General features: G+C 38.9%; 2 protein-coding genes across 4 annotated transcripts in view; one reads left to right on the top strand and one right to left on the bottom strand.

The window, feature by feature from the left end:
* The window catches only part of DENND4C (DENN domain containing 4C), a 132885-nt gene extending 118557 nt beyond the window's left edge, over nucleotides 1–14328 (bottom strand). For all 3 annotated transcript variants that reach the window (XM_054583197.1, XM_054583196.1, XM_054583195.1), the window contains exon 1: nucleotides 13934–14328. The gene's annotated coding sequence lies outside the window, so the exon portion shown is untranslated. The remainder of the gene's footprint in view (nucleotides 1–13933) is intronic.
* LOC129078369 (uncharacterized) lies at nucleotides 9497–17119 on the top strand. The gene is made up of 3 exons (XM_054583217.1): nucleotides 9497–9500; nucleotides 13492–13808; nucleotides 16921–17119. Exons 1-3 carry the CDS (start codon nucleotides 9497–9499, stop codon nucleotides 16987–16989), a joined length of 390 nt encoding a protein of 129 aa, XP_054439192.1. The 3' UTR covers nucleotides 16990–17119.
* The last annotated feature ends 305 nt before the right edge of the window (nucleotides 17120–17424 follow it).

The following is a 17424-nucleotide window of genomic DNA, read 5'->3' as shown; positions in this document are numbered from 1 at the left end:
CTGGGGAGTGAGACAGACCATGCAAACTAGGGTTCCAGTGCGGGAAAAGAAAACCTCAAAACCTCTGCCTATAAAAAGCCAGTGGGGGTTACAGCAGCGGGAGAAACTCCGAGCCTCACAGAAGAGTTCTCTGGAGAGAAGCACAGGGTCCTGGAATTTACATAAACCCACCCACCCAGGAATCAGCACTGTAAGGGCCCAATTTGCCAGTGGGTAGCAAGAAAGTGACTGAAAGGTGGCCGGAAGCCTAGTAAGCCTTACTGTCCGTTCTCAGGCTCCACACCCACATATAGTAGCCACAAGACAGCAATATAGGTTGTCCTGCCCTGGTAAATTCCTAAGGCTCCACCCCTAAAAATGTAACAGGTGGGATGAGACAAAGATATATGGCCCAAATGAAAGAACAGATCAGAGAATCAAGATATCGGAGGAGTGAGTGGAAGTCACACTGACCTCTTACCAGGACCAAGCACGAATCACAACTAAATTGTGGAGAAATCACCTGGAACAAACAAACAAACAATAGAGAGAGAGAAGACTTATAACCTCAGACAGACAGCAGAATCAGCTTTAGCACAATCTAACTGGTAAGGAGTGCAGTACAGACTCAACAAGGTGGGCAGGGTGCCCAAGGGCAGCAACACCAGTAGGATACTGGAACAGCCATTTGGATCCCCCTGAGAAGAGCAGGATCTAAACCATAAGTGGGGATCTCCAACCTACAGTACCACAGCCCAAAAAGTACACAGATAACAACTAGATGCGAAAAGCAACAGAGCTGCTCTCTGCCAAAGGCAGGCAGCTGGAGACGCCAAGAACAATTTAAAGGGCCAACACATACATTTTTATTCGCAGCCATTTACCCTGGTCTCTGGCAAAGGCCGGGGCAGGGTGGGCTACAGGCACTTGAGGAGAGACTGGGGAAGGAGGCTTCGGGGAGAGAACTGAGAGAGTAGCTGGAGGGATCCCAGTGCTGACTCAATCCTATGCAGCAGCAGCCATCTTGCTCAGGCAGGCGACTCCCCTGAGTGGCTGCAGCGTGAGAGGGCACAGTAAACTCGCCACCAGGAGGGACTCTGCCCTGCCCTGGGGTGTCTAGGCCAGACTGCTGAGTGCAGAGTGACTAGGTCAACAACTGAAGGAGACCGCCACGGACAGTAGGTTCCTGGAAGTCTCGAACAGACTGCTTAAGGTCAAGACGGGGTCAACATCTGACATCATCAGAGGCGGATCCAGAAAGAAAAAACAGCGATCTCCAACCACAGACGTTCGCACCACAAAGTCAGGAAATTGAGACAGATCAACTTAAGAATCAGAAGCAAAAGAGAAGAGTCTCACAAATAATGGGAAGACAAAGAAACACCCCCCAGTCAAAGGGAAAGGAGGAATCCCCAGAAAGAGAACTAAATGAAATAGAGGCAAGTAAACTATCAGATACTGGGTTCAAAACAAGAGTTCTAAGGAAGCTTCGTGAGCACAGAGAGAATTAACAAAAACTACAGGGAAACTACAAGGAACTTACTGCAAACCATATCAGCATGAAAAAGGACATAGAAACTCTCAAGAAGAGACAAGAGGAAATGAAGAATACAATTTCCAAATTGAAGAACACAGTAGAAGGAATCAAAAGCGGGCTAGGTGAAGCAGAGGATCGAACCAGCGAGCTGGAGGATAAGGTAGAAAAAAACTCCCAGAAAGAGCACGAAAATGAAAAAAGACTCAAAAAGAATGAAGAGGCATTGAGGGAAATGCAGGACAACCTGAAACGTAATAATATCCGTATAGTAGGGATACCAGAAGAAGAAGAGGAGCAAGGGATAGAGAACCTGCTTGAAAAAGTCATGATGGAAAACTTCCCTAATTGGAGGAGAGAAAAAGTCACACAAGTCCAGGAAGCACAGAGGGTCCCATTCCAGAGGAACCCAATGAGGCCCACTCCAGGACACATCATTAAAATGGCAAATACCAAAGACAGACAGAGACTCCTAAAGGCAGCAAGGGAAAAACAGGTAATAACATACAAGGGAGCCCCAGTATGGTTAGCAGCTGACTTCTCAGAAGTCAGCTCAGAAACACTACAGCCAGAAGGGAATGGCAAGAAATATCCCAAGTCATGAAAAGCTAAAGGCCTGCAACCAAGACTGCTCTACCCAGCAAGGCTCTCAGTTAAAATGGAAGCAAAATAACGAGTCTCCCAGATAAAAGAAGGCTAAAAGAATACATCTCCACCAAACCAGCACTGCAAGGTATGCTAAAAGGACTGCTTTAAGATGAAGAAAAAGAGTCTATGAATACCAAGTTCCTTTTACAGTCACCAAACTTGATATTACCAATATTTTTAATACTTATTAATACAATTGTAACAATGATGTTGTTACTTTAGTATTCGCTGAAACAAAACCTGTTTTTGTATATTTCTGCCTATTTCTATTATTTTTAAAAAGCTTTAATTGACTTTTTGGGATTCTTTATCCATTATTCGGTCAAATGTTTGTAGAATTTACCCCCCCAAAATTAACCTTTTTTTAGATGTGTTGCAAATACTTTCCTATCCTATTACTTGTCCTTTAACCTTTTTTATATGTATATTACTGTATACATGCATGTATACAAATATATGCATGTTTAATATAATCACATTGTCAATTTTTATTTATAGCTTTGGGGTTTGAATATTTTACTTCAGGGTCAGAAAAATACTATTTTGTTTTTTCTTGTAAAACTCCTCAGATTTTGCTTGTTGATTTTTAACTCGCCTGAATATTTCTTGTATAATGTGTGAACTAGGGGTCTATATTTGTTTTATTTCAAGTAATAGTGGTCCATGTACCTTATTTGTTGAATAAACCTTATTTTCCTTATTGATTTGAAATATCAATTTAATCATATATCACATTGTTAGACAGATATATATGTTTGTTTCTGGAATGCTCATTTAATTTCATTGATCTACTTGATTATTTCTGTGCTGGAGTCATGTTGTCTTAATTGCTGAGACTTTATAAGGGATTTAAATTTTTTAATATTTTATAATGGATTTTGGCATTTAAAAAATAAATAAATAAAATCAATCTGCATTTTAAAAAAGAAAGAAAGACAGAAAGAAAGAAAGAAAGAAAGAAAGAAAGAAAGAAAGAAAGAAAGAAAGAAAGAAAGAAAGAACTCCTACTTTTTGAAACAACATGGATGGAACTGGAGAATATTATGCTACGTGAAATAAGCCAGTCAGTGAAAGACCAATACCATATGATTTCACCTATATGTGGAATCTATTCAACAAAATAAACCAACAAACAAAATAAACCACAGGCATGGAAACATGGAACAGTCTGAAAGTGACCAGGGGGCCTGGGGAAAGAGGACAATGGTGGAAAGAAGGAGAAGGTACTAAACAAAGAACATGTGTGAATGACCCATGGACATGGACAACAGTGTGGGAATTGACTATGGGAGCCTGGGTGGTGGGGGGCAGAGGACAATGGGTGGAGGAGGGCAAAAGGGGGAAAACTGAGACAACTTAATAAACATGATTAAAAAATAAAGAATAAAAATAATTTTAAAAAAGCAAAGAAGTGATCAAAGCTCCAAAAACAGAACCAAGCAATGAAAAGATAGCTGACCTATCAGATGCACAGTTCAAAACACTGGTAATGCAGCATGCTCACAGAAATGGTTGAGTATGGTCGCAAAAGGGAGGAACACGTGACAGCTACACAAAGTGAAATAAAGAAAAATATACAGGGAACCAACAGTAAAGGGAAGGAAACTGGGACTCAAATCAACGATTAGGAGCAGAAGGAAGAGATAAATGTTCAACCAGAACAGAATGAAAAAACAAGATTCAAAAAAATGAGCAGTGGCTGAGGAACCTCTGGGACAACTTTAAACGTCCCAACGTCTGAATCACTGGGGTGCCAGAAGGAGAAGAGGAAGAGCAAGATATTGAAAACTTATTTGAAAAAATAATGAAGGAGAACTTCCCCAATCTGGCAAAGGAAATAGACTTCCAGGAGATCCAGGAAGCTCAGAGAGTCCCGAAGAAGTTGGACCCAAGGAAGCACACACCAAGGCACATCATAATTACATTACCCAAGATTAAAGATAAGGAGAGAATCTTAAAAGCAGCAAGAGAAAAGGAGACAGTTACCTACAAAGGAGTTTCCATCAGACTATCAGCTGATTTCTCAAAAGAAACCTTGCAGGCAAGAAGGGACTGGCAAGAAGTATTCAAGGTCACGAAAGACAAGGACCTACACCCAAGATTACTCTATCCAGCAAAGCTGTCATTTAGAATGGAAGGGCAGATGAAGTGCTTCCCAGGTAAGGTCAAGTAAAAGGAGTTCATCATCACCAAACCCATATTATACGAAATGTTAAAGGGACTTATCTAAGAAAAAGAAGAAGATAAAAAACAGTAAAATGACAACAAACTCACAACTATCAACACCTAACCAAAAAAAAAAAAAAAAAAAAAAAAGGCAAAAACAAGCACAAACTAGGCAAACAACTAGAACAGGAACAGAATCATAGAAATGGAGATCAGAGGGGCAGGGGAGCAGGGAGAATGGGTGAAAAGGTACAGGGAATAAGAAGCATAAGTGGTAGGTACAAATTAGACAGGGGGATGTTACGAATAATATAGGAAATGGAGAAGCCAAAGAACTTTTATGTACGACCCATGGACATCAACAAGGTACGGGGGAATGCTGGTGGGATGGAGTGTACGGGGCAGAGGGGAATAAAGGGGAGAATAAAATGGGACAACTGTAATAGCATAATCAATAAAATATATTTAAAAAATAATAAAAATAAATTTAAAAAAGGAAACAAACAAACCCACATTGATGAGTATCTGTTAAAGGAACACATGTGCCACCTGAACAAGCTCTCAATGGCCAAAGCTGGAATTCTTTGAGTAAGTAAAGTAGTACTGGATTACAGCCCAAAGTATAAAATAAATATCCATAAGTCCATACTGACATAAATCAATGATATGAATAAATAAATAAAGGAAGGAAAAAGACAAATGTCCCCTGCAAAATAATTCCAAATAACATAGTAGATACTCTGCCTTCAAAAAGTGAGTATAACTCCCTACTGTTTAAGTGTGGGGTGAGTTTAGTGACTTTCTCCCAAAGAATAGAGAATGGAAAGGGGGAAGAGGGGAATAATATTATAGTGGAGAAACATGACAAACACTACCTCAGCCAAGTAATCAAGATCACCATCAAAGTCGTGTATCATGTTTACAGTATGTACCCTTGATATGATGTGATGAAAATGGCACTTTACTTCTGTGATTTTCCTCACAAAAACCCATAACCTCAGTCTAATTATAAGAAAAACATCACAAAAATTCTAATACAGGAAGGGACATTCAACAAAATGCCTGCCCAGTACTCCTCAAAACTGTCATGGTCATCAAAAATAAGGAAAGAGAAGCTGTCACACCCAATAGTAGCCTAAGAAGACATGACAACCAAATGTAATATGGTATCTGGATAGAATCTGGAAATAGGAAAAAAAGGACATTAGGTGAAAAAACAAATCTAAATAAACTATAGATTTTCATTAATAATAATACATCAATATTGGTTCAGTAATTAGGATGGTAACAAATATACTATACTAATATAAGATGTTAATACTAGGAGAAACTAAGTCTGGCTTATAAGGAACTCTCTGCAAAATCTTAATGTGCCTGTATATCTAAAACTGTTGTAAAAATAAACTGTACAAGGCTTGAAAAACATATAACATGTAAATTTTAATCATAAGAAAGCTAGACTGTCCATATTAATAACAGGCAAAGATGACTTCAGAGCAGGGGTAAATAGAAACATTTCATTTTAACAATAATATAATCTATCAAGATATAAGAATATTAAACATATATATACCTAACAAGAAAGTGTCAAAGTCTGTGAAGCAAAAACTGACAAAATTAAATGGCAAAATAAACATCTACAATTAAAGAGAATTCAACACTCCTCACTCAGTAATTCATAGAACAAATATACATAAAATCAGTTAGGATACATAAAATTTGAAGAGCTATCAACTAACTGAATATATTGAAATTTACAGAACACTCCACTCAACAACAGCAAAACAGCTCTTTTTAAGTGCACATAGAAAATTCACCAAGATATACTATATGCTGGCCCATAAAACAAGCCTGGATAAATTTAAGAGAATATAAATCATATAGAACATGTTCTCTGCCCACAAAGAAATTAAATTTAGGATCAATAACAGAAAGATAGCTTATAAAATCTCCAAGCATTTAGAAATCAAATGGCACTCTCCTAAATAATCCACAGATCGAATAAGAAATCACAAATCAGAAAATATTTTGAACTTCACAAAAAAAAATTAACTTGTGAGCTGTAGCTAAAGCAGTATTCAGAAGAAAATTTATAGTTTTAAGCACTTATATCAAAAAGAGAAAAGTTTTTAATCAATGACCTAAGTGACCACCTTAAGATGCTGAAAAAGAAAAATTTATTAAACCAAGAGTAAGTAGAGGGGAAAAATTAAAAGCAGAAATAAATAAAATTGAAAATGAACAAGAAATAGAAATCAATTATTTCTAAGTCAAGAAAAAAGCAAAAGGGAGAAATTACTAATATGAGGGATGACAGAAGGTATACCATTACAGATTCTTTAGACATTAAAAATATAACAAGAAAATATTATAAACACTTATGTGCCAATAAATTCAACAACTTAGAAGAAAATCTAAAGATTGCCAGCAACCACCAGAAATAAGAAGCAAGGAAGGATTCTTTCCTATAAACCTCACTCAGAGGGAGCATGTACCTGCTGACACCTTGAATTCACACTTTCAGCTTCCAGAAATGTGACAGAATACATTTCTGTTACTTGAAACCACATGGTTTGTGGTAATTTAAAGCAAGCCTGGGGGAGCTTTGTGAATATTTTGGATGTAGTGCAATAAAAAGTATATTAAATTTAATGTCACTTGCTTCTTCTTAGTGTGGGGCTACTAGAAAACTTAAAATTACATATATGGCTTAACACTGTATTTCTAGTGAATAGCACCAATCTAGCTAGCGGAAATAATGTAAGAAAAAGGGAAAGGTATACTGATTAGAAATGAAGAAGCAAATCTGGCTTTCTTCTCTGTAGACATTATGAGTGTGCACGAAGAAAATCCTAATTAATCTACATAAAAGCTACTAGAATTAAAAAATGAATTTAGTAAGGTAACAGAATACAAAGTCAACATACAAAAGAATCAACTGTTTTTGTAAACTATTAACTACCAAAAAAAAATTTTTTTAAATATAGTATCACTTACAAAAGATAGCATCAAAAAAACATGAAATACTTAGGGATAAATTAAATAAAATTGTACAGGACCTATAAAATGAAAATACTACAGAAAATACACTAACACCCCCCACCCCCATAAATGGAAAGATATACGATGTTAAAGTATCGGAAGACTAAGCCTCATTCAGATGTCAACTTCCCCCATAGGCTGTTGTTTTTTTTTTTAGAAACTGACAAGCTCATTTGACAATTTATATGAAAATGCTACAGATCTAAAAAAATCAATTTTGAAAAAAGACAATATTGAAGGATAGACACTTCCTAATTCTAAGACTTGTTATGAAGTAATAGTAATAAACACAAAATAATATCAGTATAAGGTTAAAGATATAAACTAATGGAACAAAAAAGAGACCAGAATAGACTCACACTAGGAAAAAATAAAAAGGAATCAGATTGCATATACCTTCCACAGTAGTAAGAAGAGAGAGGGAGAGGGAGGGGACAGAGAAAGAAAATAAAAAGGTGCTGTAATAGCTAGCTATCTCCCTATCTAGAATGTGTGATTAAGAGAAACCTCTCAGAAAATGTAAAATGTAAATGGAATAGCATATACATGGGCTCTAAGGGAAACAACCTGATGGTAGGCTGGTATAACAGATGCACAATAGACAAGCAGAAGATAGATTAAAGAGACAGGGCTTTCAAGCCAAAGAAAAAATGTTGGTATTATATGTTTCCAAATCTATCCACTTTTTCATCCATCCCTACCACTGCTGTTCTCAATTCTCACCTAGATGCCTTGAAGCTGTTCTTTCAATCTATCCTTCAAAATAGAGTAAAAAATATTTAACAGCTTAAAAATCATTAAATGGCTCCCTGTTCCTCACAATATACGGTCTTAATTTCTTATTTGATTCTTAATACCCTTCATGACATAGCTTACTCCCCAATTCTATCCAGAACTACCTGTGCCAAACACTAAATTCCTGCACTTAATACTGGGTTGGCCAAAGAGTCTATGTGGTTTTTTCCGTAAAACAAAAGACACACTTTTCATTTTCACCAAAACCTTTATTGACTTGTATATTTTGAATATGTTAGCTACCTCCTGCATGGTAGGACACTGACTGTTCCCAAATAATGTCTTGATTTGATCTCTATCAACTTCAACCGGTCTACCCCACAGTGGAGCATCGTCCAACGAGAAACCTCCAGCACAAAACTTCACAAACCACTTCAGATCCATTTCATCAGTCACAGCACCTTCTCCATACATACACTGCACAAATCTTTTTTGCATTTCATGTGTGTTTTTACCTTTCTTGAAATAATAAAGCATAATATACTAAAAATGTTGCACATTTTCTTCCATTTTCAATATTAAAATGGCTACACAAAAATTCAATTTTGATTTTTTTTTTCCAATGCATGCTGATATCACAGCAATCACAATATAATCTAAAAAAAATGTTTCAAATGAAGTTAAAGACAACTAAGCACTACTAGAGCCCATCTCATGGAAGCAGCAGCAAACAAACTTTTGGGCCAACTCACTAAAATCCATTATTCTTTCATTACTTGGTGCCTTTTCACATCATCCTTCGAGTTTTAAATCAAGTATCTCCTATGTACACCACCTCTAATTGACATAATTAGGTATTTCCCTCTTCTCATTGCATCGCTTGCTCTATTCTAGATTTGTTGGGTTGTAGTTACGGTCCTTATTTATGAGACTATTTATCATACTAGGCCTTAATATTCGGACTGTATGTTATTCATCTTTTTATCCCTGGCAGAAAGCATAGTATCTATTTAATAATTTTTTCATAATTAAAAAGATAGTCATAATTCTTAGGCTTTTGTATTTAAGCATCCCTAAATTAAGATGTAAATAAACTGCAAATATACAATTTTAAATAACCTAGATTCAAGGAATATTTATTTCATATTTTTATAAAAACCCTGCAGAAAAACATTTCTGTAAGTCAAAAGATTATAAATCCAAATTTGTAAATTTAAGGTTTGGTTGAAACAAGGTACACTTAGAAGCACATTCCCCACAATATTACAGTAAGAATTAAGAATTCCTAGCGGGGCCAGGGCTGGGTAGCTCAGCTGGTTAGAGGATCATCCCCAAATGCCAAAGTTGCAGGTTTGATCCCTGGTCAGGGCACATATAACAATCAACCAAAGAATGCGTAAGTTGTTGGAACAACAAATCAATGCTTCTCTCGCACTCTCAAATCAATGAATTTTAGAAAAGGAATTTTTACAAGAATATTATTTATTACATTGTAAAAGTAAAATTAATAGACACAGAAACTTGTAGCAAGTCAGTAACAGGGAGAATTATGAATTTATACTTTGATTCCTACTCAATGGATTCAAGTCAATACGCACATCTACAGTTTTCCACCTTGCTTTTTAATTCAATTCTCAATTAAATACTGTATCATAGAAGCCCTAATGAAACACTTCAAAAGAAGTAGTTCAAAAAATACTTTATCAAAGGTGAAGAATTAAGAAGTACAAACTGGTAGTTACAAAATAGTTGTGAAGATGTAAAATACAGCATATGGTAGGAATTGGATTGGCAAAAAAGTCCGTTAGATTTTTTTTGCACAATGGCTCTGTACATTAGTGTTTAGTTGTCTTTAACTTCATTTGAAACAATTTTGTTAGATTGTATTGTGACAGCTGTCATATCAGCGTGCATTTTTTTTTAAAAAATCAAAATTGGTGAATTTTTGTATAGCCATTTTAATACTGAAGATGGAAGAAGATAGGCAACATTTTCAGGATACTGTGCTTTATTATTTCAAGAAAGGTAAAAACGCAACTGAAATGCAAACAGGATTTGTGCTGTGTATGGAGAAAGTACTGCGACTGATCAAATGTGTCAAAAGTGATTTGTGAAGTTCCTTGGTACTAATGACATTTTGGCCAAATAATTCCTTTCCTTATGCATTGGAAGATGTTTAGCAGCACCCCTGGCCTCTACCCACTACAAGCCAATATCGGGAGACAGTGAACATACTCAAAATATCCAAATCAATAAAGCTATTGGTGAAAATGAAAAACGTGTCTTTTATTTTACAGAAAAAAAATAAGATTTTTTGGCCAACCCAATATACAGTCAATAATATTGTAATAATAATATTGTAATAATAATATTGTAATAATATGGTGCCAGGTGGGTCCTGGAAATATCAAGGAGAACATATTATAAAGTATATGACTATCTAACCACTATACGCCACACATGAAACTAATACAAAATAACATGTAAACTGTAATTGAAAATTTTAAACAGGATATTACAGCAAAAAAAAAAAACAACAACTTCTTTTTTAATTCTCACCCAAGGACATTTTTTTTTTCCATTGCTTTTAGAGAGAGATGAAAGGAGAGAAGAAGGGAGAAAGAGAAACATCGATGGCAGAGAGGAACAAGCATGGTTGCCTCCCATAGGCACCAGGACCTGGGATCATATGGGGTGCATATGAGCCTGGACCAGGATCAAACCCTCAACCTAGTTATGTGTCCCAACTGGGAATTGAACCCACAACTTTTTAGTTACTGGATGATGCTCCAACCAAGCCACACCAGCCACTGCAAAAAGAAAAACAAAAACCAAAAACACCTTTTTCAAAGATGTAAAAAAGAAATTTGTCTTGGACCATATGTTAGCAAAGTGATTTCATTATAGCATTATTTTAAGAGTAAAAAGGTGGAATTATTAAAATGTCAAAAAATAGGAAAAGTTTAAATAAACTGGACAGTAAAACTATTACAAAACTGTAAGGGTAATATGCAACACCAAGCAAACATGTTATGTTTAAAAAATTATGTAAATATTAACAACAGAATTATAAACAAGTACAGATATAACAAGTATATTACACCAGTTAACATATTATGCAAGTATACTAAACATTATGTTGCACACCTGAAACTAATATAACATTGAAAAAAGAAAATAAACAATATTTTAAAAATATATATTATACAAGCATAATAGAATTAATGTACAGAAAAACATAATATTAAAAATGTTTTCTTTTAAATTTCCTTTAATTATTATATTCTTTACAATAAAAACATTTTCAAATACCACATTTGGCTCTATTACTTCTACTTATGTAAGTATTATGTACGAATACAAGTAGAAAAAAATTTAAGTTGATAAACTACCTGACATTGCCCCGTAAAAATACTGTTTCAAATTCTAATGATAATGCCAAAGACCTACTGGTTCGCACCAGCTATACTATTTACAACTATTTCTCCAAGTTTTAACTCTTAAAAAGGGATCTCCAAATCCAATAAAACATCCCATTATTACAAGTCTGTCAAACTGACAACCTGAAAGAGGGACAAATTGTGGCACTAGTATAGAGAAGATAAAATTTTAATCCATGTACTGCTATTAAAGTTTATTTGCCCTTATTATCTAAGTATCAGTAAACATATTATATAGGAAAATTAAATCAGAAAGACCAAAAGAAACAATCTATCTCTGTGACTCAGCAGCTTTCTTTTTCACTTTACAACCTGTGCTTAAGTTGCAAGGATAAGACTGAAACCTAACTTTCAAACTGAGTGGCAAAGTCAATGTGAAACCATTATCTGTCTTGGCAAGAATCTCCAATGAAAAAACAAAATGTTTTGGTCTTTGGCAGATATATAAAAAGCAAAGGTGCCTTCTTGGATTATTATTTACCATGCAAAATCCCTTCTGTAGAGCTACAAATTAGCTTTTATTGCAGACACAACATGTTTCTTTATAAAGAATACCTCAAACAAGTAACTTCCAAGTCTGGCACCATGAATTGTTACAGCCTACACACCACTGCAGTTCCTTGTAATTTAAAATATTTGCATTTTAAGAACAATCTCCGTACACCAACTCTACTGCCAATTTCTTCAGCTGAGAGCTCAAGTTTATACTACAAAATACTGTATTTACTCTCAACAACAGAATGGCCTAACTTACAAATTATTCAAGTGTAAAATACTTCAAAATACAATTTCAACATTTTTAACATCATAGATTTTTCTACTATCCAAATTAACAAGTCTAAACACTAGTATACCAAGTGAGGTACTACAGTCAAACTCAAACGACATTAACAGTTTACTAAAATCAGTAATACGAAAGATCAGATTTCTAATCCAAAATGTCCACTATAGACACCAATAAGGGGAAAGTGTAGACTGAGTTTCCCATTACTAGAAAACCGAGTCAAAGTAACCTACATGAGAGGTTTCCACATGAATACAAATGGAAGTTCATTTCTGAGTTCCTAGTCCCACACCAAGAAGGCAGTTTACTAATTTTTTAAATACCAAGAAAATAAAATAGGTGGTTTTCTCATGGTTATATTGATCAAGAAAAGGTATTAAAGCTCAGAGATGTTTTCCTTTTGCAACTAATTTTGCCCCTTATCACCTGTACACAGAACACTGTTCTGCATTTCAGATAGCTGCTTAATACACGTGATCACCTTAAATCAAATATTTGAAAACTTAGCGCCTTAGCACTAATATTCTCCCCTATCTTACAATATTATACTTTACAACTTCTAAACTGGAGACCGAAAGGGAAGACCTACTTCTCCTGTAAACTGGAGCCTCACGGGACCGCCTTAACACTGGTGTGCACACAATTAAGCAGACAATTTCAATTAAGTTGTCAATTTTCCAGACTACAAAACCTGACAAATCTGAGGCAAAAACACACAGACTGCTGGGGGTTCTTTACTGAAAATGACACTTTCCCTCATATGTGCACAAGTAACTGCGGCAACTGCCCTACATTTTGCCGCGTGAAACACAAAATGGGTGTGGGGGGGGTACTCTTTAAAAACTGGGTCATTCCTTATTCTGATCAGGCACGGTCTTCTCGAGGGAAAGGTCTATGAAGCAGAAAAAGGGAGGAAAAAAACGACATCATCCTCAATACAGAAAAGTTACAGCTCTTTACAAGAGTCAGCACTAGGGGCTCATTAGTTGGTTTTGTGTTTAGTCACTTGGAATTGAACGGAACCTGCCTTCCTTAAAGTCATCCCCAACAAAGAAGTCCTGAGGAACGGCCAACGTAAGGCAGAGGAGGAAATGCTCTCAATTCACCTGCGACACCTGCTCAAGCACCGAACTGTCCCCCGCTGTGTCCCGCGATCCCGATAGAGAATTCCTCGCTATTCGCCCGCCTCGGCCACCTCCCCCCGCGCCCCGCAACAGAAACTCCCCCATCCCCGCCCTTTCCCCACCCTGCCCCCACCCAGACAGAAGTCTCCCCGGTAGTCCCCAAAGCCCAGACTGCTCGCGCTTCCACGCAAGTGAATCTCAGGAACCCGGCGGACGCGGAGAGGCCCTTCCTGGCACAGCCTCTACCCATCACGGCCGGCAGGCTCCGGGGACTCCCTGCCCCCGGAAACCCCGGAGAAACTAGGCCGGGAATGCCAGCTCCGGCCACTCTCCGCCAGCTCGGGGACCCCCTGCAGGTAGGCCTCTGGAACTCCCCACCTCCGAATTGCTACCTGCCCAGTGCCCTCCCGGAACGGGAGCACGGGCCCGGAGCGGGCGCACACAGGGATCCTCCGCAAAAGGCCTTTCGCGGCATACTCACCTGCCTCCCGCTCCTCCTTCAGTGCCCCCCGGACACAGCCCCTTCCTGGGGCATGAAAGCGCCGGCTTCGCGGTCTGGGCGCTCTGGGCAGGGCCGGGCAGGGCCGGGCGGGGGACTTGCTCTCTCGGCCGCCGCCGCAGCTGCCGCAGTCGCTGCCACGGCGCTATCTGCGCCTGCGCCGCCTCACAGGCTGGGTCCCCAGGGGCGCCGCATGCAGCTAGGGGTAACGGCCAAGAGAGCGAACTCGCGCCGGCACCTCTTCTCACCACAGGCCAGGCGTACGGGCGGCGGGTCGCCTAGGAGCCGCCTGAGGCACGGCGGTCCAGACAGCTGACGGCCATGTTTCTGTTCCCTTTTTCTTTTTTTCCCTCCTCTCCTTCCGCCCCTTTCCACCGAACAGCAGTTTCCTACCCTCCTCCCTCTCCTTTTCCTACTGCGGGGGCGGGTGGAAAAGGGTGTGGGGGAGGGGTGGGACGGGGAGGATGCGGGGGCGGGGCAGCACTCGAGCCCCGCCCGCGGGGATGGCGGAGGCCCAGCGGCCACGGCTCCTCCTCCTCCTCCTCGTCCGCCGCGACCCCTGCGTACGAGGGGCAGCAGCGCAGTCAGCTAGCGAGCCCCAGCTGCGCGTCTGAGTTTTGGGTTACGAGTAGAAACAGCTGAGGAGAAAGGCCCCAGGGCGCTTCCTTGCAGCCCTTCCTTCCGAGCCCAGATCACCTTGTGATGTAGGTTTATTGCTTTGGCCTCTGGCAGGTGGCGGCTGTTTCTCGGGTCTTTTAACGATGGGGAAAGTGACGGCGAATCGCTCAAAGTCACTAAGGAGAGTGCCGGGAGGGATGCAGGTCTGTGGATGAGAAGATTCCTTCCCAGGGTGGGAGTTAGAATTTCCACACAAGACGGTTGGCCTCAGAGGCCGGAGAGAGACTCGCCGACTGGTGCTTCCCGGCTGCGGCGCCCCATGAAAGTCCATGGCCGCGCTCCGCGTCACCACCTCTGCCGAGATTTCAGAATGGGAAATCTGAATGTGGAAATCGCTTATTTAAATAATCAGTGCTCTCCTGCCTCCTAAGTGTAGCTTCCGTATCTACACGGATACAAACGTGGGCCTTTGGCCTTAATGCAAATTTTGCAAGATGGAAAATTTGGCGAGACTTCACAGATTCCCTGGCAAGTCAAAATTAGAGCTGGTAAGATTTGTGCACATCTAGTGAGTATTCACATATAATGACAATTTTCCTGAGAATCACTTTCTCAATCTGTATTTTTGACAAAAAATATGAAATCAGGCGGTCGTGAGGGCCCTGTTGTCAATTTACTTCTGAAGATTGTTGAATGTATGGATAATTTGAATTTTGTAGCGAACAGCAGAAACTCTTTTCCTAACCACAGTCTGAATTGAGTAGAAATGCACAGCAGTAGAAATAAGGCTTATTTAGTAATGTTTAGAGTCGGTTTGAGCCCATTGGAAACCAATTTTTGACATTGACAATGTAAACGGAAGTTTAATGCTTAGAAATTTAGCTTGTGGACGTCTTGTCCTTCCTTTCTCAAGGTCAAGTTATTTAATAGTTTAAAACTTTTTAGACCTGGCCGTGTTGCTCAGTGGATTGAGCGCCGGCCTGTGAACCTAAAAGTTGCCTGTCTTCCCAGCCAGGGCACATGTCTGGGTTGCAGGCCAGGTCCCCAGTTGGGAACCTGCGAGAGGCAGTTGGTCAGTGTTTCTCTACCACATTGATGTTTGGTTCTCTCCATCTCTCCCTCCCTCCCTCCCCCTCTCTCTGGTAATCTTTTAAAACATTTAATATAGCCCTGGCTGGTGTGGCTCAGTTAGTTGGAGTGTGGTCTGGTAGAAGAATGTCACTGAGTGAGTTTCATTCCTGGTCAGAACATATAACCAGGTTGTCTGTGGGTGCAGGGCACATACCCAGTTTGCAGGTGGGTGTGTAGACAAAGCAACTGATAGATGTTTCCCTCCCTCCCTCCCTCTCCCTCTCTCTCCCTCTCCCTTCCTCCCCATACCTCTCCCTCCCTCTCCCCATGCCCTCTCCCCTCTCTTTAAAAGCAATGAAAAAAATGTCCCCTGGTGAGGATAAAAAAATTTTTAAGTAAATAAAAACAGCCCTGACTGGTGTGGCTTGATTGAGTGTGGGTCTGCAAGCTGAAAGGTTTTGATTCCCTGTCAGGGCATGTACCTGGGTTGCAGGCCAGATCCCCAGTAAGGGGGTATGAGAGGCAACTTATTGATATATGTCTCACACACTGATGTTTCTCTCCCTTTCTCCCTCCCTACCCCTCTCTCTAAAAGTAAACAAAATCTTTTAATTTTAAAAAATTAACAAAAATTTTTAATGGATACATTTTATTAACACTCACAGATTGAGAGTTTTTTCCCTGTTTTCCTGGTTTATTGCACCCACAGAAATGAATATGAATAATGTCTGAATTCCATACTATATTGTAAGCCCTGTGAGAGCAGGGTTGACATATTTCACATATGTGTATTTAAATGTCTTATTTCTCTTCCAGATCCCCAGTATCCCTAGCAGAATAAGCAATATATAATAGACTCTTAGAAAATAATATAAACAGCTGAAATAAATCAGTCTGTTTATCCCTTGCTTTCTTCTACTCCATCCTTAGGCAGGTTACTTAATTCTCATCTGTAAAGTGGGTATAATGATATTTATAAGAATTAAGACCATTTATTAATTATAATAAGCTATAACTATCCAATAGACTAGTTCAGTAATCAATAAAGTACTTAGCATGTGATGCATAGCCTCTCATTGTAGCTTACAATGACCCCTCCTTTCTGGTTTATGCCAATGTGTAATGTCCCTCCAATGAGTGTGGCGCAGACTTACTAACTGGTTTTTAACTTACAGAATATATCAAAAATGATGAGATTTCTCTAACAAGATGAGGTTATAAAAAAGATTGTGGCTTCAGTCTTGGATTCTCTCTCTCATCCTTTGGATTCCTCACTCTAGGGGAAGCCAACTACCTTGTCATCCGACAACCCTATAAGTGAATTCGGAATTGGACCCTGGCCAAGTTGAGCCTTTCGATGACTAAACCAACACCTCAACTGTGACCTCCTGACAAACTTTGACCCAGAATCACCCAGCAAAGCTGCTCCTGGATTCTTTATTCACAGAAGCTATGAGATAATAAATTTTTCTTGTTTCCAGCTACAAAATTTGGGGATCATTTTTTACACAGCAATAGATAACTATACTACTTGTAAGATAGCAAGTGCTCTAATGGCAGCTCTTCCTTTACTGAATGTAACTGGGTTTACCATATAATATTTCATATCCTATAATGCTGAGTTTAACAATAGTTTTTAAAATTGCAATAAGAGAAGGTATCCAGGAAAAGACTGGCTTTACCTGATCTGTTATTTATAGACTATCTTTGCTCCAGGAGAATTGATTAAAATTATCAGATTCATTTCAGATGATGTCTAAGATTTGCTTGAAAATAATGCCATG

This window comes from Pteronotus mesoamericanus, unplaced genomic scaffold (assembly GCF_021234165.1).
Source record: "Pteronotus mesoamericanus isolate MK-2021 breed Mesoamerican mustached bat unplaced genomic scaffold, CSHL_Meso_final contig_73, whole genome shotgun sequence".
NCBI classification, from domain to species: Eukaryota; Metazoa; Chordata; class Mammalia; order Chiroptera; family Mormoopidae; genus Pteronotus; species Pteronotus mesoamericanus.
Note: the sequence above shows the minus strand (reverse complement) of the source record. Positions and strands in the feature narration are given on the sequence as shown.